Raw genomic sequence first — 25695 nt, 5'->3', positions numbered from 1 at the left:
GGAGAGGAGGCTTTGTAAGGCTGGGCTGAGGGGCTAAGTCACTAGCTGGCATCTTTTCCAGCCAGATTTGCCCTGCCTGTCAGCCTTGTGGGGCCACAGAAGGACCTATTATCTATTTACAGTCAGGTCTTCTCAGAAACCAAACTCACTTATTTTTAAAAATAAGTCTAACTATATTTATTTAAGAAAAAGAATTCTTTCATTCTAAAAATGTTTCAAGTCCTGTTGCCCCAGTGTTTCTGGAGAGAGAGTAAGTAATTGGCCCAGTCAGGATTCATCTTGTACAGTCCCTGTGGTTCTTGTCCCAGGGCTCTTAGGGAGCCAGAAATCATGTGAGGGATTACTAGGGCCCTGGGAAGGATGAGGGTTTGATCACAGTTTCTCCCAATGCTGAGCCAGTCCTACCTGCAAAGCATTGGATTCTGGGGTGGAGGGTAGGGGTAGCAAATGTCCATGGTTCATTTTTCCATTGAATAATCAGTCATCTGCCTCTACCCTTCCCACACTCAGGGGAGAAAGGACGTAATAGAACAAGAAATAATCCATCTTTTCACTTCCCATCTCATCCCCTGACCTCTATAAGGACACTTTGCTGCTGGAGACCTTCAAGTCTGGACTTTTCTCCTCTTTCGTTATGGATCCAGTGTCATTGAAATTCCTAGAGGCCTTGGAGGACACTAACTTAATATTTCCCCACTGCCTCTTTAGTCTCCATTTCCAGGGCAGGAACACCACTTTGCAGCAAACACCAAAAAAATAACAGCAGCGTTGGGGGCAGCATTTTTCTGTGAGGAATGTTACGATCTCGTCCCAGGGCTCTAGGGAACGCATCCACAGGGGTAACACGTAGTGAGCCTCAAAGGTCCACAGGCACGTTATGATTAGCAGTGCCAGGACAACAGGGGCCGAGACACTCACCAGCACAGTCCAACCAGCCACCGAGAGGCCAAACACAACCAGGGGGAAGATAATAAAGCAGATAATCATGTAGAACATGGCGAACCAACGGTAGGTGGCCGTGATATTCCCCAAGCCCCTGGCAAGACGTATCGGCAGGCGCATGAATGGGATTGGGTACCACAGAAGAACTCCAGACAAGTTGAAGAAGAAATGGCACAGGGCAATCTGAAATGAAATGGAGTAAACAATTTGAAAGCTCATGGAGACACATTGGGAGCCAGAGAGGGAAGAGAAATCAGGAGGCAGGTGGTGGGGAAAAGGGATGGGAAAGATCAGAGGCGCCACAGAAATTATCCATGACTATTGTTACTGTGGGCTCATCTATTTAAGAGCCAGGAGGGAGAGCAGCAGTCAGCTGGGCTAGTTTTATTCAGTTTTACAAGAATATGACTGGCTGTTATGGGGGCTGTGACCCAGACAGCATCAGACTCAGAGCTAGGGAGATTTGGGGTGGAAGCCTCTCTCAGCCTCACTTTGCTCATCTGAAGTCAGCAATGGAGCCTTCATTCCCTGGTTTACTGTGGACGTCCAATGAGATCATGGTGTCAAGAGCTTTGGAACCTTTATGCACCCTACAAGTAAGAGTGGGATTGTGGTCTTGTGGAAAGAACAAGCCATCTAAATGGGTGTCTGAAGCTACAAGCTAAGTCAACAAGCATTGATTAAGTGTCTCCTGGATGCAAAGCCCCATGCAAAGGGAAAGCTCCTGCCCACAATCAGCTTACATTCTGCTCTTCTGAAGTCCTAGCTCATGACCTTGATCTTCAACAAAACCCTTGTCCTAGCTATAAAAGGAGAACCAGATAATCTCAAAGGTCCTTCCAAACCTCAAATCCTATGAAATATTTTAAAGGCAGAATTTAACAATAAACTCTAGTCAATACTATTAAGTGCTGTGGGTGGATGACAGAAGGGGTCAGTAGGAATACTTCTTGGTTCTAGACCTGTGGTTTGCTCAGTGAAAAATGTCATGATGTGTGTATCCCCTCCATTATTGTTGCTATTATGGTATTTTTCTCCCTCTGTGAACTATTTCTGTGCAATAATTTATTTTCAGATACATTAAGCAAAATTCATGGTCCATTCTGGACATACCTATTGTAAATTCCTTCATATCCATTTTATTTATTTATTCATTTGTCATTAAATGACTTTCTATCCATTTCCAAATATATAGAATTCCTACTCGCCCTCTGTCCCCTTGAGAACTTTAGTGAGAATGTAAATGTGGTTGTCAATATTTTGTTTTGTTACTTGTACTTCTGCCCAGGTAGACACTTTACAGAGCTGAAAGGGAATTATACAACCCTGATAGTGTATACACACACGGAGGCTCACTTATATCAAAATTTTAGCAATTGCTAACAGTTTTGTAATGTTCTGAGGAAAAAATATCGCATCCATGGAAAAATAAATAAATAAAATCCTATGAAAATGGGCCTTTTTGCAAAGGGCCATGCAGTGAGGACCAAAATGCAAGGAATAGCTTGAGTCCCAGCTTAACAAAGTTGAGAATTTAAGCCACTTTTGCTGAGTTCCAAAAGAGTGATTTCAAAAACAATTTAGATAATTAACACATTGCTCCAAATCGAATTAACTACCAGTGAGTTAAAAAGCAATGAATTTAATAAAAAAAAATTGCATTCCAGAACCAATGAGACTTTTATTGTAATTGTTTTCAAAATCAGTTTTGGAATTCATTCTTTTACAAAATGAATTCCATTGTCTTATGATGCTTTGACTCTTTCCTCCCTCTGCCCTCCCCCCACTCCCTTGTCACCTTTCTCCTACCCAGACATCCCCTGGCCTGCCTGCACACCAGCAGGTGCCACTGGCCTCCCTTACCAGGAGAGGAGGGGAGAAGGGGAGACAGTTACCTAGGAGGCAATATTTACCCTGGGGAATGCTAAAGGCTCCTCCATCCTGCCATGTCTGAGCTGCAAAACTCCCCCTTAACCCTTCTCTCCCATTGGTTGTCATGGGATCACTCCCTGAGTCGAACTTCAGCAGGTTCTCTTGTGTTCATCCCCTCCTATCCATTCCTAATGACATCACCAGATTTTCATTTTCTGTGACCTGCAAAATAATGCTGCTTTTCCTCTGGTAAATACAATTTGGGTGATGGTGGGCAAGTCACTTAATCTCAAATTTTCTTATTTACAAAATGAGGGGAGATTGGACAGGATCATTTCTGAAAGCTCTTCCATCTCCAGATCTATGCATCCTCCATCAAATGCATTCTCCATGTCCACTTTTCCTAAATCAAACCTCCAGTGCAGTCCTAACTTTAAATCCGATACCCGTTGCTTTCCTGATGCATGAAGGATAAAACCAAAATCTTTGGTTCAGCTTTCTAGAACCTTACCCTCACCTGCCTTTTAAGCATCACCTCCAGCTGCTTCTAACAATCCCATCCTCATCATTCATATTATCACATCCCTGCCATCATTACCACTCCAGGTTCACTGGAATCTTCATAGATTCTCCTTCATTTGCCATATTCCCAGGACCTTATTCCCCACTTTCTCCTCTCAGAATGCTTTCCCTCCAGCTTTCTGACCAAGCGGATCCTCTGAATCCCTCAAAACTTCTCTGCCCCCCATGAAATCAAAGGTTGCCTCTATCTCCCCTGCACACAAAGCTTGGATCTATACCAGTCACTTATCAAGTAACAGAGCTGAGATCCAAACTCACATCTTCAAACAAAGTCAGACGTGATTTCTACCTTTTCTGACTCATAGGTGGGCAAAAGAAGGGAAGTTATCTGTACCATTTTATGGGGGGGACAGGGGATGTGTAGGAGATGGGCAATAAAGCTTCTCTGTAAAGAGCCAAATAATTGATATCTAGTTTATCTAGATTATCTAGTTTAGAGAAACATTGTCTTATCAATTCCACTGAGTTAGCATCTTGTTTCAAGTATACTTCTCCAAAGTTCTGGCTCTCTATACGTCATCATTCTCATTTGTTTATTGCAGACACAAGCTGAAGATATCTGTTCATTACTTAGGACATACAGCTTCTGAGAACAAGAGCTAGGGATGGTTCTCAAGCTCCCAGGTCACCATTCAGAGGCAGCTGAGACCTCAGGAGTGACCAGCATCCCTTTGGGATATAGAGCATCTTTCAACAAGGACACCGGGGCTTATTGGAAGGATGGAGTGGTAAGATGAGGAAAGAGCAGAAGGTCCCAACTGGGCATTCTGACCTGGAGGGAATCTTCCAAAGTGCTTCCAGGGCTGGCCAGTGCAGCCAAGATGGCCGTGGTGGTGGTGCCGATGTTGGCGCCGAGGGTCAGGGGGTACGCTCTCTCCAGGCTGATCACTCCGATGCCTAAGGGAAAAAAGGAATGAATGAGCATGGCAGAACCATGCGCAAAAATGGAAGCAACAGCATGTGAATGGAGAGAAAAGGAAAAAACTCACCGATCAGAGGAGTGATTGTCGAAGTGAACACAGAGCTGCTCTGCACAACAAACGTCAGCCCAGCTCCAACAAGGATGGCCAGGTAGCCTGCCAGCCAGGTAAAGGGGAAGGGGAAATCTGGGGGAAGAGGAGACAAAAAAGGCATCATTTGTGTAATCATTCTGGTCAACAGGAGAATTTCCTGTCTCATGCAATAGATCACTCCAATATCCATCCAGAAACAGTCCTTTTATTACCAACCCATTCTAAAACTTCTAGCAGAAACAGTTCTCAAGCTATCGGGAAGGAGGTTTCTGGGAGAGGAGTCCTCAGGAGCTTGCAGCCAATGTTCTAAAAATGACTTTTATGGGGCAGCTAGGTGATACAGTGGATAGAGCTCTATTTTTCTATTGTACTCCAAGGTTCATATGCGTCAATGATTTGTCTGACATTACACAGCTAATGAGTGTCTGACCAAGAACGACAGACTTGGGCGTGAGAATAACCTGAGGGCCAATCCTCCTTGGCTCGCATAAGCATGGAAAATCATCAAACATCTTTCAAATGGGAATACTAGTGTTCATGTGGCCGCCTCACAGGATTGAAGGAGTTAATGTCTGTAAGGAATCTGCCAACTTTAGAGCTCTCTGGTTTACTAGAGGATAGGGAAAGGGATGTGTGCTGTGATTTCTTTGTGGTAGGGGACTCTCAGGTGGGGAAACTCTCACCAGTGTAAGTCGGCAAATTCTCTGTCACGTGGTCTAAAGAACTGTCTAGAATGCTTAAAAGATTGAGGGACTTGGTCACACAGTCAGTATGGGTCAAAAGTAGGACTTGAACTCAAGATTTTCCTGCCTTGTAGGTCAGCATTTAATCCACCGTATCATGCTTCCTCTCTTCATTACTATTTTAGCTTCCCAAAGGGAATTGTCTTGCAGAGTCTCAGTGTGAGAAATATGGTAAAGGCTAATTCCTTTTTTCCTCAGTCTCTCTGGACAGCTACACCAGACTCTCCAGATCAGCTCTTTCTTATTCAGGACATAGCATCACCGCCATGAGCATTGTGTTGGGCTCAGGAACATTTCTACCACAATAATACAAATTCAAAATAAAGACAATGATATGCATTTCTAGCTGTCAATCAGAAGAAAATCCAAGCAGGGACTGTGTCAGCTAGCGTTCTTGCCTTCAGATAGATGGGCTCCACGTGAACCTCAGGGACACCATGGGAGGAGAAGCAGCAGGTGAAAAAGGGCTCTGTCCATAGAAAGGCCCAGGGAGACTGAAGTGATTACCTGTATTGATAGTCTTCTGAATCACTGCAGCAACTTGTCCCTTGAGCATAGAGTTCAGGATCTTGACAATCAATATCAAACAGATGCACAGGACCAGCAAGGAGAGGAAAAGAAGGATGAGTCCAATGCCTGAATCTGACAGTTGGACATTCACAAATAAATGTTTACCTGCAGGAACAAGAACCACCACTTATCAAGAAAAGTTCAGACTCATGAGAACCTTCCTTGAAGTTGCCATTTTCTTTTCCAGGGTTTAGCTGTGTTTCTCTCCCTAAGCATTTCCTCATAACCCAATTATCTTTTTCTTCCTCCTCCTCCTCCTCCTTACTTGAACTGGGTACATGGTGTCATATAAAGCACTGTGCCTTATATAAAATGATTCTAATTCAGAAAAAGATGATAGATTCAAGAGAAATCTTACTAATGGAAGTAGTAAGAAAATAAATTCAAATACCATTCAACCCTGAAACTCAGATTTAGAGTAAGAGTTCCCCACTCTTTTGTAAGAAGGCAATTTTGATTCCCTAACATGCCTTGAGAAGTGAGGGTGTGGGAGTTAAATGACAACTAGGTTTCTGTATACCCATTATAACGTAGTGGAAAGAGCAGTGGATTGGAAGATTGAATTCTGGGGTGGAATCTTGTTTCTGCGCTCTGGTGTTATTTCTGTTGACAGGGGCAGGTTTCTTCCCCTATCTGAATGTCACGTTTCCTGCTCTAACATTTTATGATCTTTGCATCATAGATGGCATTTGCCCCTTCCCAGGAATATCCATTGCCTGAATTTATATTATTTGCCAGTTTAGTTAACTTGTATTGGAAATACAATATATGATAAGAGTGCTTTGTATACTGAATACAGATAATATACAAATAATAAAATAGTTTGTAAACTGAAAATGCTATGTAATAGAATAACAATAACAATCACCTACTTTTACTCACTACTCCAATAACTTATTTTCTTAGAAGACATAGGACAACACTTGTTGGGTATTCTCTACACAGTATATAAAGGGACTCAACAATGCAATCAGGTATTTTAGGATTATGGTGAAAAGGGGAGGTTACAGGAGAGGAGAAAAAGGACAATCCTCCCCCAAATAAAAGAAGACATGGGAAGAGACAATAAAAGAGGGGAAGCAAGAGGGAGGAGGAGGTACAGATCCCGTCCCTTCTTTGGGAACTGCTAGATCATGAAAGTAGGATGTCTTTGCTTATCTGAAAGGTCTCAGCTGCATAATTTATCAGTCTGGTGCAGACTATCTTGTCATCTGTCTTTTTAAAAAAATATTTTATTTTATTTTATTTAATAATAACTTTATATCGACAGAATCTATGCCAGGGTAATTTTTTTTTACATCATTATCCCTTGCACTCGTTTTTGTTCCGATTTTTCCCCTCCCTTCCTCCACCCCCTCCCCTAGATGGCAAGCAGTCCTATATATGTTAGATATGTTGCAGTATATCCTAGATACAATATATGTTTGCAGAACTGAACAGTTCTCTTGTTGCACAGGAAGAATTGGATTCAGAAGGTATAAATAACCCGGGAAGAAAAACAAACATGCAAATAGTTCACATTCATTTCCCAGTATTCTTTCTTTGGGTGTAGCTGCTTCTGTCCATCATTTATCAATTGAAACTGAGTTAGGTCTCTTTGTCAAAGAAATCCACTTCCATCAGAATAAATCCTCATACAATATCGTTGTTGAAGTGTATAATGATCTCCTGGTTCTGCTCATTTCACTTAGCATCAGCTCATGTAAGTCTCGCCAGTCTTCTCTGTATTTATCCTGCTGGTCATTTCTTACAGAACAATAATATTCCATAACATTCATATACCACAATTTACCCAGCCATTCTCCAATGGATGGACATCCTTTCATTTTCCAGCTTCTAGCCACTACAAACAGGGCTGCCACAAACATTTTGGCACATACAGGTCCCTTTCCCTTCTTTAGTATCTCTTTGGGGTATAAGCCTAGTAGTAGCACTGCTGGATCAAAGGGTATGCACAGTTTGATAACTTTTTGGGCATAATTCCAGATTGCTCTCCAGAATGGTTGGATTCGTTCACAACTCCAACAACGATGCATCAGTATCCCAGTTTTCCCGCATCCCCTCCAACATTCATCATTATTTTTTCCTGTCATCTTAGCCAATCTGTCTTGTCATCTGTCTTGTAGATGACTTAGCTTTAAGAGCGTACTGAGAGTTGACTTTAGGTTGAGAATTACAAATTATGTCAATTCATTGGGGTGGAGGGGCTTTATCATTGGCTTATTCGGGGCCTCTATACATTGAGTCAAATGTTTTTTTGAAAATACGACAGTTCAAGTAAATAGGTTAACATTTATATAATGCTTTGAGATCGACAAAGTACAGAAATACCCTTGATCTCTGGGAGTCAAGATAGCAAAATGAAGCACAAAATCACCTTCTCTCTCCCAAATTCTTCTCTAAATAACTATGAAATAACACCTCAAAATGAATTCTGGAATGGCAAAAAAAAACACAACAAAAAGATGGGATGAAATAATTTTTCAGCCCAAGGCAACTTTGAAGGTCTCACTCAAGTAAAAAGGGAGCACAGGCCAGGCAGGTCAAACAAGCCAGAAAGAGTTGCTGAGCCCCAACACAGGTCATTGACAGATCAGTGAGTTGTCCACTATTCACTGTGGGTCCTAGGAGAATGCTCTGAAACTCCAGAGCAGTACTAGGCAAACAAGAAGAGTCTTCAAGCCCTGGCACAAGAAGCTTGGGACAGTGGTCTCTCCACCCCAGAAGCAGAGTCCAACCAGTGAAATGGATTGGGGAAAAGTAAGTAAAAAACAAAATAATGAAGCTAACTATAAAGCATCATAAAAGTTGTCGTGGTGACAGGGAACATTAAAATACACACAGAAGAGGACTACTAACAAAAGCTCAAAGAAAAATGTCAATTCATCTCACGTCCAAAAAGAATTCTCGCAAACACCCAAAAGAGGATTTACAAAATCAATTAAGAGCAAGGGACTGGAACCTGAGAGGATGCCCATTAGTTGGGGGATGGCTGAATAAATTATGGAATATTATTGTTCTGTAAGAAATGCTCAGCAGGATAGTTTCAGAAAGGCTTGGAAAGATTTACATGGACTGATGCTGAGTGAAGTGAGTAGAACCAAGGAAAGATTGTACATAGCAACAAGATTATATGATGATCAATTCTGATGGACATGGCTCTTTTCAACAGCAAGGTGATTTAGGCCAGTTCCGATGGTCTTGTGATGAAGAGGACCTTCTGCACCCAGAGAGAGAATTGTGGGAGTGAATGTGGATCACAGAATAATATTTTCACTTTTTTTGTTGTGTTCACTTGCATTTTGTTTTCTTTCTCATTTTTTTTCCTTTTTGATCTGATTTTTCTTGTGCAGCATGATAAATCATAAAATCGAACAAGTCATCAATTCATTCCCTAAGAGGATCAGATAGTTTCATGTGTTAATTCTATCAAACATTTAAAGAACAGCTAATTCTAATATTATATAAATTATCTGGAAAAATGGAAAACTCCACTTATTCCATGAAACATTAAGTGGTATCTATCTAATGCCACCATCAAGAATTATCTGTAATGTAGATAAGCTAGAAGTTTTCACAATAAAATCAGGGATAAAGCAAGGATACTCCATTATCAATATTATTATTCAGTATTGTACTGGAAATATTAAGTGGGAGTCTACCTGCCAAGACAAGTCCAGGAACTATATGATGACAATTACAAGATGCAAAAACACAAATAAAGTATCAAGGGAATTAATGGGGGAAAAAATGCAAAGGACAGTGTCCTAGCAGTCCCAGACCTAAAACTATTAAAAAGCAACAGTCTTCAAAACCATATGGTACTGGCTAAGAAATAGAGTGATGGATCAGTGGAATAGATTAGATATACATGACACAATAATCAATGATTATAGTAATCTAGGGTTTGATAAATCCCCAAACTCCATCTTCTGGGATAAGAACTCCCTATTTCACAAAAATTTATGGGAAAACTGGAAAATAATATATCAGAAACTTAGCATAGATCTGCATCTTTCATTCCATAATAAGATCAAATAGGTACATAATAATTTTTTCTCCGTGGTACATGGCACCTTCACAAAAATTGAAAATATATTGGGCATTAAAAACCTCACAATGAAGTATAGAAAGGCAGATATATTAAATGTCTTACATTCTCAGATATGATAAGCAAATTAGAAGAGTAAGGGATAGTTTGCTATCAGATTTTTGGAGAAGGGAAGAATTTATGGCCAAAGAAGCACTAGAGAACATTATGAAATGCCAGATGGACAACTTTGATTACATTAAATTAAAAAGGTTTTGCACAAAACAAGACCAACATAGCCAAGATTAAAAGGGAAACAGAAAGCTGGAGGAAAAAAATTTTTTTACAACCAGTGTTTCTGATAAATAACCCATTTCTAAAATATATAAAGAACTGAGTCAAATTTATAAGAATACAAGTCATTACCCAATTGAGAAATGGTCAAAGAATATAGCAGACAATTTTAGAATGAAGAAATTAAAATCATCCGTAGTCATAAAATATGCTCTAAATCACTATTGATTAGGAAATGCAGCTTAAAACTACTCTTCTAGGTACTTCTTCACACATTTCAGAAAGGGATGGATGTATGGATTGGTGAGCTGAGTCAATATAATTAAAATAACAATTCTACCTAAATTAATTTGTTTATCCAATGTCATACCAAACTCTGAAAAAGTATTTTATAGAGCTAAGGAAAAAAAAAAACAACAAAATTCATCTGGGGAAAAAAAGGTAAAAAATATCAAGAAAATGAATGAAAATATATGAAGGAATTTGGCCTATCAATACTAAATATTTACTATATTATATAGCACTAATCATCAAAACAATCTGGTAACAGCTAATAAATAAAATGGCAGATAAGTGAAATAAATTAGGTACATGATACACCATAATAAATGACCAGAGTAATCTAGTGTTTGAACAGCTAGTTTTCATACAGGTCACAATCTATAAACCATAGTTTCTGGGATAAAAATGCATTATTTGAGAAAAACTGATGGAAAAACTGGGAAAATAGTATGGCAGAAACTAGGTATATAAAGCATTCTCTCACACCATAAACCAAGATATGGTTAAATAGGTACATGATTTAGACATCAAGGGTGATACTATAAGCAAATCAGGAGAGAAGGAATAGTTTACCTCTTCAATCTATGGAGAAAGAAGAATGTCAAACCAATGAAAAATAGAGAAAATTAATGTCAAATGGATAAATTTGATTATATTAAATTTAAAAGGTTTTGCACAAGCAAAACTAATGCAACCAAAATTAGAAGAAAAATAGAAATGGGGGGGGGGCAGAACATTTAAAGTAAAAATCTTTGAAACAGGCTTCATTTCCCAAATATATAAAAAACTTAGATTTATAAGGGAAGAATTTATGTCCAAAAAAGCACCAGAGAACATTATGAAATGCAAAATGGACAACTTTGATTACATTAAATTAAAAAGCTTTTGCACATACCAATGTAGCCAAGAATAAAAGGGAAATAGAAAGTTGGAGAAAAAAACATTTTTACAACTAGTGTTTCTGATAAATAACTCAGTTCTAAATTACATAAAGAACTTTCCCCAATTGATAAATGGTTAAAAGGATATAAACAGGCCACTTTTGGATAAAGAAATCAAATCTACCTATAGTCATATGAAAAAATGCTCGATATCACTATTGATTAGAACAATGCAAATCAAAACCATTCTTGAGGTGCCACCGCATATCTATTAGATTGGCTAATATGACAGAAAAGGAAAATTATTTTACTTTCAAATTTTATATTTATGTATAAATTTGTATTTTATATATTATATTATATATAATTATATAATTTTACATATAAATTTATATTTATATTTATGCAAAAAATTGGGACACTAATGCAAAATTCTGAGTCCAGAGCACCATCCACTACGAGGAGAACATTGTTCAAATTGATGGACCTATGTTTGAGCCCCAATTCCTAAATTATTCCCTAGCAGTAAACTAGACATTTTAGTACATAGAAGCATATTTTTAAATTTAACTCTTGAACCTATAGAAGCAGAATTTTATTGCTGGAAGAGACAAGAGAGGCCACCTCCAGCCCACTCATTTTACAGATAAGAAAATCAAGACCCAGGAAGAGTTTAAGAGACTTCCTCACAGTCACATGTACATCAGACAACAAAGTTGAAAATTGAATTTAGGTTCCTCTGACTTTTAAAATTCAGGCTCTTTTCATTGTAATATGGAATCTGAAATTCAAATCGGTCTTTTTCTATTTCTATCATGCACATGGATATGCTTCCTGATCCTGCCTCTCAAGAAAAAATCTTTTGTACCCTAAGGACCAAGACTCAGTTACAGTCTTTAATAAATCTCCTCCATTTCCATGAAATGGAGTGTCCCAAAATATGCTTAAGCAATTGATTAAACTTGGAATGAAGGAAATTTTTATGGATTTTATCCTAGCAAGACCAAAGAGTTAATGAAACTCCCTAGAGTATCCCCTATTCAGAGTCTAAAATAAATTCAGCAATGGAGAGCTAACTCCCTGGGAGAAGAAAAGCCAGTGAATGTCAGAATTTAATAGTAGAAGGAAGCGCACTAGTCTTCATACATGTCACTCAAGCTAGGAATGGTATCTAGGAGCCAGTGGGGTATGATGCAAAGAACATCCTAGCAACTAGTCTGCCATTAACTAGTGAGGTGACCTTATGGATCTCATTTTGCTTTTATAACAGTGATTCTCAAGCTTCTGTGCTCAGTATCTTCATGCCATTAAAAACAATGGAGGAACTGCCCAAAGACTTTTTGTTTCTGTGGGTTCTATTTAGAGATATTTACCACATTCAAAATAAATTTGTAGATGCTCCAAAAGGATTTCAAAGACCCCCAGGACTTTCTGGATTGCATTTTGAGAACCATGTTTTATAAAATGGGGATAATAACATTTCCCTCGAGGCAAGCAAGTTAATACACCCATGCAAGGAGTTAAAGTATTGGGTAGATGAACTCTCAGGGCCCTTTGAATGTCAGGATTGTCAGAAAGTCAGAACAATGTCCTGCAAATATTTGGGATCCATATGAACAAAGATGGCCTGGGTCTCAGAGGCCATTGCCTAAATGACTCGAGTGTACATAAGAACTCCATGTGAAAGCTGACTTTTCTCTGCCTCCAACCTATATTCCTAAGAGCTGTCTGACTTGTTTTAGACTTGGGTCAGAACTTCCAAATGCCTCAGAGGCCAGTCTGGACCAGTGTACAGAGAAGAGCAGACAAATGTAATGAGGATTTTTTTTGAGTTCTTTGCCCTGCCTCCTGTATCACCCGTACATTAAGTGTTCATTTGCATAAGTTAAATAGAAGATTAGTTATTCCTTAGAGTAGTCCTAGCCACCTTCTCCTCCCCAAGGATACTACTTTCAATACTCCTTTTACAGAGCTGTCTTTTTGGTCTGGCAGTGAGTTGTCACATCAAGGACTATCTTGCTATCAATCACTGATGGAGGAAGAGGAGTAAATACAGAGAGTGAGCAGTCTGAACTATGCTGATGACTGTTAAATCTTCCCTGGCCTCCTATAGCTCTAATTCACCCAACTTATTTACTCAAGACTTCTCTTGTCCTGCACTTGTCCTTCTAGCAAAAAAGGAGCATGAAGTTATAAATTCAAGAAAGATAAATTTCCAATCAATTTTCTACTCACATTTTTCAATGTTCTCTTTATGTGTTGTGTTGTAGAGTGTCCAGGTCAAGTTCCCTTCGGTCCAGCATAAAGTGGTAGAGGAACAATTTTCTGGGAAGGCTACAGTAATGTTGGTTAAAGACTACATGACACCACACAGAAGGAAAAATAATACCTCTTAATAAGGGTGGTTTTCTATGTGAAGATATAATTTACAGCACTGAAGACACATCCCCACTGGCCATTGCATCCCCACTTTTACCCTCTTCTTTACCTCACTTTCCCTAAATTTATAGAACACCAATAGCATTTACAATCCCTCAACATCACAGAAGGAACAGAAGATTCTCAGGCCCCACCTATGTCCTTTGAATCATTTTCTGATACTTACCACATATTTTGAAGTTTTACACCAAATCTTTACCAGGCTTTTGATTTTTGCTTCCACATTTCCTGTAGCAATTTCAAATATGACTTTTTTGTCCAACTAAGAAAAACAACAGATATGAAAAACAGAGTTAGCCTGTTCCTCAGCTATGATTTGTGACTGAAAAATTAGTTACTCTTCTAGAGGCTCCAATATATAAGAAAACCAAAAAAAAAAAACCCAAAAAACCAGGTCTTATTTTCAGAAGACCACACTTACACGTGATCTTTCCTCATCTTAGTCCTATAGACTCTTTTGCCACATTCTAGAGGGCCCAGTATACCACCAGCTTATCAGTGGGGATCTTTTATTTTGTCTTCGTTTCCTTTAGTACCTGGCCCATGGTAAGGATTTAATAAATGCTTTTTGGTTGATTGCTGGCTGGCAGGAGGCATACCTTGGAAAATAGTTTGACCTGATTTGAGGGTCTATCTACCCAAATATTGGCCTACTGAAAGCCAATACTGTTGGGTCAAGATAAAAAAAAAAACAGAATCATCGGGTACAAAACAGCAGACCAGTTGAGTCTCTCCTTTGGCCAGAATGATGGTAAGAAACAAAACTCAGTGCCTGAAGCAACCTAGTGGTTGCTTCTTAGATCCATTCACGTACACAATGAAATGAGAAAGACACAAGGGTGAGAAGCACCCTATTAGGACCAACAGCTTAGGAAAGGAGACAACTGTTAACTCCACTTCTAAGAGAACCAGGTTTATCACATTTACTGATTTTTTACCCTCTTACTCAGACTTAAAATCAGGGAATCTTGATGCCCACCTGGATGATGAGTTTTGTTAAGGGTTTGGTGAGGATTTTCAGCAGTTCTGGAGCATCTTCTCCACTGTTGATATTAAAGTAGTCAATAATGATATGAGTGATACTGAGGAGGTAACCTGTGACCACCTCCAGGGGCAGCAGCACCAGCACCGACAGCCAGTTAAAGAAGTCGTGGACAGTAGCTCCTGCAAAAGCCCTGGAACAAGGAAAAAACCCAAAGAAAGAGAAAAGGACAAGACAGTTACTCTAGAATGTCATATAGCTATTATAGAAAGAGTGATGCGGTAGAGGGTTCTCCATCTAGAGTTAAGAAGATCTGAGTTTAAACATAGTCTTAGACACCTCCTGGTTCTGGGACTATCTCAAGTCAATTAACTTCAGTTTCCTCAGCTGTAAAAGATTAGAATAATAATCACAGTCTCACAGGACTGTTAGGGGCTCTAATGAGATAACACTTGCAAATTAAGCACCATAGTAGGTGCTTAATAAATGCTTGTTCCTTCTACTCTTTCATGCTCATTTTGGTTTACATTTTGAAGTTTAATTCAGTTTCATGTTTCACTCAATACTATTATTTTAACTATTTAAAAAAAAATTCATTTCCTAAGCAGAACCAGGAGATCATTATACCCTGCAACAAGATTATACGATGATCAACCCTGATGGATGTGGCTCTCTGCAACAATGAGATGATTCAAACCAGTTCCAATTGTTCAGTAAAGAAGAAATCTATGCCCAGAGAGAGAACTATGGGAAATGAATGTGGACCACAACATAGACTTTCCACTCTTTCTGTTATTGTTTGTTTGCATTTTTTTTCCTTCTCAGATTTTTTCTTTCTTTCTAGATCTGATTTTTCTTGTGTAGCAAGATAATTGTACAAATATGTATACATATATTGTATTTAACATATACCTTAACATATTTAACATGTATTGGTCTACCTGCCATCTAGGGGAGGGGTGGGGGGAAGGAGGAGAAAAGTTGGAACAGAAGGTTTTGCAAGGGCCAATGTTGAAAAATTACCCATGCTTATGTTTTGTAAATAAAAAGATATAATAATAATAAAAATAAATAATAAAATTTTTATTTCCAAATTCTTTTTTCTCTTTCTTCTACCTCATGAATTAAAAAGACAAGGAACAATAGTAACCATTATGCATATGCAGTCATGCAAAATGTATTTCTACATTTGCCATATTGTGTAACAGCAACAACAAAGAAGGAGGAAGGAAATATTCTTCAATTTGTTCTTAGAATACAACAGTGCTCTCTCTAAAGGTGGATTGCATTATTTCATCATGAATCTTTTAGAATTGTTATGAATCATAATTTGTTTTGTGGTTGTTTTACAATATGTGATTTCTTTTACAATAGCTTTTTATTTTTCAAAATACATGCAAAAATAGTTTTCAACATTCACCCTTGCAAAACCTTGGGTTCCAAATTTTTCTCCCTCCCCACTTAGACAGCAAGTGATCCAGTACAGATAGGTTAAACATGTGCAGTTCTTCTAAACTTATTTCCACATTTATCATGCTGTACAAGAAAAATCAGATCAAAAATGGGAAAAATGAGAAAGAAAAAACAAGCCAGCAAACATCATCAACAACAACAAAGATGAAAATATTATGTTCAATACTCCTAGGGTCTCTCCATCACAAGTCTATTAGAACTGGCCCCAATCAGCTCATTGTTGAAAAGAGCCAGGTCCATCAGCATTGATCATCACATAATCTTTTTGCTACGTACAATGTTTTCTTGGTTCTAGTCACTTCACTTTCAGTTCATGTAACTCTCCAGGCCAGAATAACTAAGTCTTTCACAGTTACTAATCATGACAATATTGTTTGCTACTATGTACATTTTGTTGATTCTTTTCACTTCATTTTACATCGATTCATATGTCTTCCCAGATTTTTCTGAAATTGTCTCCTGATTTTTTATATTCCAAAAGTATTCCATTATAATCACATGTCACAACTTGTTCAGCTGATTCCCAACGGATGGGCATCCCTTCAGTTTCCAATTATTGGCACACTAAAAAGAGCTACTATAAATATTTTTGTATCTTATGAGTCTTTTTCCTTTTTTCTGTATTCTCTTTGAGATTTAGGTATATAGAGGCATCGTTGCTTGGTCAAAGGGTATGCGATTTTTATAGTCCTTTTTGCATAGTTGCAAACTGTTCTTCAGAACAGTTAGGTCAATTCACAATTCTACCAATGGCACATTAGGTTTTTTTTTTTTAATTTTTATTTTCCCCAGGTACAGGTAAAAACAATATTTGGGGGAAAGGGTTATACATGTACTATCTTTTGTTTTTATATATTACCTTACGAGTCATATTGGGGGAGAAAGATCAGAACAAAAGGGAAAAACAATGAGAAAAAAAAAAGAGAAAAAGAGAAAAAAAAGTGAATATAGAATATGATGATTTACATTCAATCTCCACAGTTCTTTTTCTAGATGTGGATAGCATTTTCCATCCAAAGTTTATTGGGATCCTTGGAACACTGAACCACTGATTAGAACCAAGTTTTTCATAATTGATGTACAATGTTTTCCCGATTCTGCTTGTTTCGATCAGCATCAGTTCATATAACTCTTTCCAGGCCTTTCTAAAATCAGCCTCCATCCAATTTTTATAGAACAATAATATTCCATTACTTTCATATGCCATAATTATTCAACTATTCCCCAACTGATAGGCATCTACTCAATTTTTCAATTCTTTACCACCACAAAAAGAGCTACTTTAGTTTTTTATGTATAAGTACTCTTCCTTTTTCTTTTATCTCTGGAGTTTAGGTCAAAGAGAATACATAATTTTTATAATCTTTGGGGTGTACTTATAAATTATTCTTCAGAATAGTTAGAGCATTTCACAGCTGTACCATTAGTATCCCTGCTATTCCAAATCCCTTTCAATAACTTCAATTTTACTTTTCTGTCATATGCATCTCTCCCATGAGTGAGAATTCTTTCCATTTGTATATCTCTAATCAATAATAACTTAAAACATTTTCACAAGATTATCGATAGCTTTGATTTCTTGTTCTGAAATCTGCATGTTCCTATCTTATGATCGTTTATCATTTGGGGAATAGCTTATTTTTATAAATGTGGCTCAATACCCTATATATTTGAGAAATAAAATCTGTATCAAAGAAACTTTCTGTCAACAGTTTCCTGCTTTCCTTCTAATTCAGGTAGTGTTTGTGGGGGGAAAATCAAAAGTATTTATTATACATTCCATGATCCTATCTCATTTCTTTTTTGATCATAAATTCTTCCCTTATGCATAGATCTGACAAGCAAATTTTTATGTGCTCCCTTAATTTGCTTATGATATTACCTTTTATGTCTAAATCATATATCCCCATTCTGACCTCAATTTACTAGAAATTGTGAGTCTGTTGGTCACTTTTGCTAATTTTACAAAATTATTTATCTTAAATTATCTTTCCTCAAACAACACAAGTGTTTTTCCTTTGAGACATTTCATTTTCTTCTATTTTTTCATTCTTTTGTTTGTTTTACTGCTTTCTTATTTTTTCTCATTTATTTTTAATGCATAATGCTTTATGAATCATGTGGGGAGAGAAAAATTAGAACAAATGGGGAAAACCTTGGGAGAGGGGAAAAAAAACAGAAAAAAGACATGAACATAGCTTGTGTTGATTTACATTCAATCTCCATACTTCTTTTTCTGCATACAGATGGCATTTTCTATCCAAAGTCTATTAGGATTGTCTTGGATCACTGAACCACTAAGAAGAACCAGGTCTTTCATAGTTGATCATTGGGGATATGGGTGTGTTCCTGTATGTATACACACGCACACACACATATATGTGTGTATGTGTGTGTGTGTATATATATATATATATGTATATATATATATACACATATATATACATATATATATAATATATCTGTGCTTAACTGTTTTTGTGTTCAATGTTATTGTGTACAATGTATTCCTGATTCTGCTTGTTTCACTTAGCATCAGTACATGTAAATCTTTCTAGATCTTTCTAAAATCAGTTGTTCATCATTTTTATAGAACAATAATATTCCATTATCTTTATGTTCCATGTTTTATTATTTTCTTGATATCTCATAAAGGCATCAGCTTTCATCTGATCCATTCTCATTTTTAAAAACATTTTTTTCAGTGAGGTTTTTATAAACCTTTTAACCAAATCATTCTCTTTCCATATTTTCTTGTATTGCTCTTCTTTTCATTTCCCAATTTTTACTGTGCCTCCTTTAATTGGTTTTTGAAATTATTTTTCACTTTTAAAAATTGCTTTAATGCTTCTATAAATTCTTGTTGGGCTTCTGTTTCATTCGCATTTTTAAGGCATTACTTGTAAATTTTTTTCAAATGATTGCCTTCTTTTAAGTCTTTTGAGCTACCCTGCCACAGTAAAAGTTTTTTTAAAAATTTTATATACAGACACGCACACACACACAAAATGTATGTGTAATAGTAGAGTGTCTATCTTTTCTTTGTTTCCTTGTATTCTTTTGTTCTCTGCATGCATTTTTTTACTTTTTTTTTCCTCTCTCATCCCTCCCAATTCCCCCAAGCACAGTTATATTTATACAACTTATAGTTAAGCACAACTTATAGTTAAGTTAAGTTAAGTTAACTTATAGTTATACTTATAAGTTAAGTATATATATATATACACAAGAACACACTCACATTCCCAAACACACACACATATATTCACAGTTATCCACAGACCCACACACTTATACATATATCTATATTTGCACATACATAGAACAAGATGCATGCATATCTACATATATGCTCAGAAACATACACACACACACACACACATGCATTTACCCATACATAAACATGCATCAAAAACAATATTAATATGGCTGACATATAATGTAGATTACTCTCTTGCTTGAATCTGTAAGTCTGACTTTGTCTAAAATCAATGATTATTAGTCATACTTTTTTTCTAATAAAGTCTATGCCTGATCCTTGTTGTAGTATTTATGTATATCTCTTCTTTCTCCAACTGTTCTACTTTAATTCTGCTCTTTACCTTGCCTTTCTATAACTTTGTCTCCCCCCACCCATAGATCCTCCTTATCTTCTCACCCCACCCCTTGCATCGCCTTTTATCCATCCCTCCTTCCCTTTTATTTTATAAATTTTGGAAGGTACGATACTTCATAATATATATGTAGTATTACCTATTTAAACCATTCCCAATTGGAGTATGTTCACCCTAAAGTGTGTATTAGTTCTGTTTATGGGAGATATCTGAAGAGCTTGAAATTTACTGACCCACTCTCCCATCTTCCCAGAGTCCTCACCTATAACATTAGTTTTTGATAGTCACATTTTTAAGTTATTATTTGCTTATTTTTTCAGCCTGTTTCTTCACCTTGGACCTTAGAATTAGGCTCTGCTGACTTCAATGGGAGAGGGATGACAGGGGGACAGAGCGATTTCTAAAGCTCTATTTAGGGTTTGTAGGTTTCCAAAGTGATATGACAGAGAGAAATCTGGTCATGTCGCTTAGTCTGCATTCTGGTCCCAGGTATAGTGACTGAGATTATTCCTTTCTGTCCTTGAATTGAAACCTGGAATTGGGTAATGGGAGACAAAACTCCCAATGGAACTAGATGCTGTACCCAGTGCTAGCAAAGGGGTCCCCTAGACTCTCTTTCTGATCAGATGCTCATTCCTTTTACCATGCCTGGGTTATGACAGCTCCTAGTATTGCTATCACCTAGAAGGCCTACAGTCAGTGATGCCTCATTCTCCCAGCCAACTCCCACCGCAGTGTCATAGATCTTCCATTCTCTTTTTTATTTCAAGCTTTCCTAGCCTGGAACAATGACTCATTATGATTTTGTCAGCTTTTCTACTAGATACAATTTGATGTGTTTTCTATGGCTAGTTTGTAGAAAAGTTTTCAGGGAAAATTTGGCCATTTTAACCCTTCAGTCCAACATCTTAACTATACCTCCATTTCATTATATGCCTTGTTTTATTATTTTTTTGATATCTGAGAGAGGCATTAACTTCCATTTGATTTTGATAAAATATGGGAGCTATATGGAAGTGACATACTAATGCAAGGCATCTCATAGAAATTTTCTTGATTCCAATTAATTCCAATTAAGCAGGGTGAGAAATGTTCAGTCCAGGGGCAAAATAAGATTTGGGAAATTATTTGGTCTGGCCCTGGCAAAGCAAATGCAAGCAGATGATGAGCTGAAAACTAGGTGCAATACCCTCCCACTGCTTGAGTTTTTAAGTTGATAATTTTACATGGGTTGTGAATGATGTAGATATCCAGACTCTGTCTCCATGTCATTCCTAATTATAATTGTTGGTTGTTCTTTGTTCTCAAAAAAGACCATGATATCAGGGAGATGATGCCATGACATGCAAGTGAAGTGGATTGAAGTGAGGGAAGGCCATACAAGATCACCTGCCTCACTTTCCCCTCCAGAGCCTGGGTCCTGTGGTCAGATATAGATCAGGATGCCTGGAGATAGTCCGGTTTTTTTTAAGCTGTTTTAAGCTAAGATCTTCAACAGGTCTCAGTTTAACTAAGGCCAATTCCTGATTCTAAAGATGAAAGGCAAAAATGATGTGATCGTTACTTCTTACAAGTTTTCTAACTTACTCTGATTCCCTTGTATATATGTATGAGTTAGCACCACCTGAAAACCAGTTCAGAAAAGTAAATATTGATGATATTCCCTTCACAAGAGAAACAAAGATTCCCTTTGTTATTCAGCACTATTACCACCCCAATGACCTGTTACCTATTTCCAGACCAGACCAGAGTCCTAGAATATGTTTTGCTTTTTATGAGTCTAGAAGAACGAAATGTTAAAAGAGAATGCATTGTACTAAAAATAAAACCATTGTCAACTGATAATGAAATGACTAAGCTTAATTAATCTGCACTTGAACAAGGTCCATTGGAACAGGGAGAAGAGATCTGTGGAGCCATGTGAAGATTTTCTCCTTTAAATCAAAGATGGTCATGACATTGATGGAGAGAACATGGCTAGCAAACAAGTGAGACAAGCTTCCTACCTTTGAAAATTATCTCTGTCTCCAGCCTGCATGAAGGCCACCATTGTATTGGTAATTGAAGTCCCAACATTGGCTCCCATGACAATTGGAATTGCTGCTTTTACTGACAACACTGTCAAATGGGAAAAAAGTAAATGAAGAAGAAAGAATATGGAAATTCAAGGGAAAAATGCTTAAACAAGTCAAAGAGTATATATATATATAATTAATTAATTAAATTAATATATATTAAGATACAGGAAGGTTATGGAGTCAACCAGGACCAAGAATAGGAATACTTTCAACGAGGCCCCCAACCAGTCAGTTATCCAGTCTTTACCTGAAGATCTCCTGTGTGCAAGGAACACCTGAGACCAAGTGCCCCAAACTATAACCATGGCAGAGCAACTGGGGCTTTTCCCATAACAAGAAAATTAGACCACTAATAGCAATGCTTGAGGGGAGGGAGAGAGGTGATCACTCTTTAATAGTGGCTGAGGCAACAGCTCTCTCCCCAGATTGCCTCTTTTTATTTCAGCAACTTATAATTTTGTGTTCTAGTCTTCTCTCCTGCATAGACATACTCCAGAGAAGCTTACTTTGTGACCTCACATCTGTCCACATCTGTCCCTTGAACTAGAGAAAAAATTGGCATGTGTTCATCCCCCCCAAAAAAAATGGGGGCAGGGGATGAGCCAGTCTTGGGATCTGGAGAGATCTGCTCCAATTGAAGCCCATTTGAAAAAACAAAGAAGTGATTTAAAAGGATCTGGTCTGAATTATCAAGAAATGCACTCAAACTGTACATCCAAGACATTGACTCAGACTCATCTGAGTTAAATATCAGACTGGGGAAAAAAGAAGAGAAAGGAGTCTTCACTGACCTGCCTTCTCTTAAAACAGATCTGCTCTAAGATTGGCACTCTTCAATTCCAGCAAGGAGTATTAAAGATTTCAGCCAAGGACATGCAGCCCTACTGTGCTAGGGCCAAATTTTCTAACTCTACTATGAGAATAAGTATGGGACATAGGATGGGTATCAGAGACAGATTCAACCTGATGGAACCATGAAAAAATCAGGAAGACAAAGATTAAAAGCCAGAGCAGGGTCTGAATAATGGCATGAGTCTATAATTTGGAATGAAATGCTTTGAATGCACCCAGGCTCGCCTAACTAACAAGGTTGGAGGACGGAGGGATCAGGGCTAACTCACGTGAAGAGGACACCATGATGACAATGATGGATGTAGAAGTACTGGAACTTTGCACCATGACCGTCAGCAGGATACCGATCATCAGGCCAGCTACGGGGTTGTAAATTATTGAACCACCATGGAAAAGCATCCCAGCAGCTTTCCCTACATAGATACCAAAGCGTATTTATTTTTAAAAACACAATAAATAATATAAATTGTAAAATAAATAAATAAATAAATAAATAAGCACTAGTGCTGGGGAGGGGAGATGAGGGAAGGAGGGAAAGTATGAATCAAGAGACATCCATGTTTCTGGAATGGATGAAAAGGTGAGACCCCTCATAATTTAAAAGAAGGGAGATTTCTTGTTGATTGGCTATATGCTGAACCAGATCAATTAAACCTTTCTGATGTTGCTTCTCATACCTGCAACCAGCTGGAAAGCGCTGATGAGAATGTCCAAGGAACATACAAATAGGTAGAGTAATAGCAGTAGTAAAATCAATTTTAAGATCCCTTTACAGGTAGTATTTATTTTCTCTGTACCTTCTGTCTCTGGGGAAAAAAGATTGGGAAGAGGAAAAAGCATTTATTGAATACTTACTATGTTATTAAACAGCAGTCCTGGGCTAAACATTATACAAATATTGCCTCATTTATTGTAGGCATGTGTGTATGGCTTCCCATTAGGTACACATATACACCCACATACTCTCTCTCTCTCTCTCTCTCTCTCTCTCTCTCTCTGTCTGTCTCTCTCTCTCTCTCTCTCTCTCTCTCTCTCTCTCTCTCTCACACACACACACACACACACACACACACACACACACACACACACTCATACACTCACACACAGAGAGGATCTGGCATCTTGTGCAATCATGTCCCATCTCTTTCTAGCCAGGAGAAGGCAGGCTGGGATTGCCAGCTTGAGAGTTGCATCAGAAACTGCATTTGAAGAAGCAGCCATTAACTTGAAGTGGTCTCCAAATTTGCCCCACCCCTTTATTTTAAAAAGTCACATTGGTGGAAAAGCTTTTTAGCACCAAAAAAAATTGAGGTCTGGAGGGGAAGAGGAGCCATAAGCAAACCAGGCTGAACCATTGGCTTGCTAAGTGGAGCAGAAAATAGGACCAGTCAGTTCCAGGTAGAGGAATCCCAGATGACCAGCCAGAGCACTTAGTGCTCTCCAGGGGGCATTGGGGCTCACTGGGGTCTTGGGCTTCACAATAAAAATGACAGTTTTGCTTTTGTAAAGACTCTTTTGGCCCTAAATCTTCCTAATGAGGCTGGCCCGCCTAAAGGATTAGTCGTTAGGGGCTGTTAATCCCACCCCAGCCCCTCCCCAGAGCCCAGCCCACCTCATGGAGATTCAGAGCACCTGCCCCTTCTCCCTGGCCCCAGGCTCCATGCTGGATGGCCCCTTTCATCCAGTATCCCTGCTTTCAGTTTCCACCTTTCTGTCTTCCTTCCTTGTCCATAAGCCACACTTGCCTTCCACAGACCCAGTTCAGCAGCCAGGGGAGATAATCATTCATTCATTTATTTAACCAATAATCATTTTTTTATGAGCCAGCTGGACATAAAACACCATCCCAGGGGCTGGGGACTTGTAGAGACAACCCAGACATGTTCTTCGCCCTCACACGTTGTGATCTAATGGGATGAAAAATATGCCCAAATGGGAAACACTGCGCAGGACCATGAGAGGAAGAGAATGGAAGGAGAGAAGGAAGAAGTACTGGAAGAGCCAAAGTGCCCAGTGTGCTTTGAAACTGGCAAGACATTTCACATCTTCCTTCTCTTTTCATCCTCACATGAACCATGGGAGACAAGTGCTGCTATTATTCATTTTACAGCTAAGGAAACTGAGGCTGCGAGCACCTAATTGACTGAACTAAGAAGTGTCCGAGGTCTATTCAAACTCAGGTATTTGTGATTCCATCAGATATGATGTTCCCCAGAAATTCATGAGCTCATCCCAGAGTGCAAGACGGAGCTCTTGGGTTCTGACCATTTGCCAGAAGATGGGCCCCTCTGACACTCCCAAGCTATGCATTTGTCCACTGTCTTGCCTTTCCCTACTGAATTTGTGGAGCTGCCACGGTCCCCAGAATAAGATTCATCTCACTCTCATTTGCTTTGGAGCATCCTGAGCACACAGTCATAACCACAGATACAATTAATCAATCATATTTGATGTTGGTGATGGTGATAATGAAATTCATCTTTAAGCCACTACAATTTGGAAGTATGCCCCAAAGGCTATAAAACTGGCCATATACCACGACTAGATCTGTATCTCAAAGAGATCACTAAAAAGGGAAAAGGAGTCACGTATGCAAAAATAGTAATCGCAGTTCTTTTTGTAGTGGGACAGAATTGGAATTTGAAGGGAGGAACATCACCTGGGGAATGTCTGAACAAATTGTGATATATGAATGGAATGGAATATGATTTTGCTTTGAGAAATGATGAGCAGACAGGTTTCAGAAAAACCTGGAAAGACATGTATGAACTGACGCTGAGTGAAGTGAACAAAACCAGGAGATCATTGTGCAGAGTAATGGCAACATTGCGTGATGATCAGCTGTGATTGACTTAATTCTTCTCAGTTAATAACAGGGATCCAAGACAATTCCAAAAGATTCACAATGGAAAATTCTACCCTTGTCCAGGAAAGAACTGTGGAGCCTGAACGCAGATTGAAGCATAATATTTTCTTTTTTTTTTCCTTGTGTTTTTCTTTTTTGTTCTGATTTTTTTTTCATAACATGACAAATATATTTAACATGAT

At 38.2% G+C, this 25695-nt stretch overlaps 2 protein-coding genes across 3 annotated transcripts in view; both read right to left on the bottom strand.

The window, feature by feature from the left end:
• Nucleotides 1–25695, bottom strand: part of LOC127540922 (sodium-dependent phosphate transport protein 2B-like) — a 205660-nt gene that overhangs the window by 1991 nt on the left and 177974 nt on the right. The gene's annotated exons all lie outside the window — the stretch shown is intronic.
• Nucleotides 67–25066, bottom strand: LOC127540761 (sodium-dependent phosphate transport protein 2B-like). The gene is made up of 11 exons (XM_051965598.1): nucleotides 25030–25066; nucleotides 23325–23453; nucleotides 22917–23060; nucleotides 21724–21835; nucleotides 14628–14823; nucleotides 13801–13910; nucleotides 13445–13557; nucleotides 5660–5827; nucleotides 4386–4502; nucleotides 4169–4293; nucleotides 67–1125 (listed from the first exon to the last, which is right to left on the bottom strand). The coding sequence occupies exons 1-11, from the start codon at nucleotides 25064–25066 to the stop codon at nucleotides 577–579; spliced, it is 1800 nt and encodes a 599-aa protein (XP_051821558.1). The 3' UTR covers nucleotides 67–576.

Source organism: Antechinus flavipes, chromosome 6 (genome assembly GCF_016432865.1).
Source record: "Antechinus flavipes isolate AdamAnt ecotype Samford, QLD, Australia chromosome 6, AdamAnt_v2, whole genome shotgun sequence".
NCBI classification, from domain to species: Eukaryota; Metazoa; Chordata; class Mammalia; order Dasyuromorphia; family Dasyuridae; genus Antechinus; species Antechinus flavipes.
The sequence above is the reverse complement of the archived record's forward strand: the minus strand, read 5'-3'. Positions and strand labels throughout refer to the sequence as shown.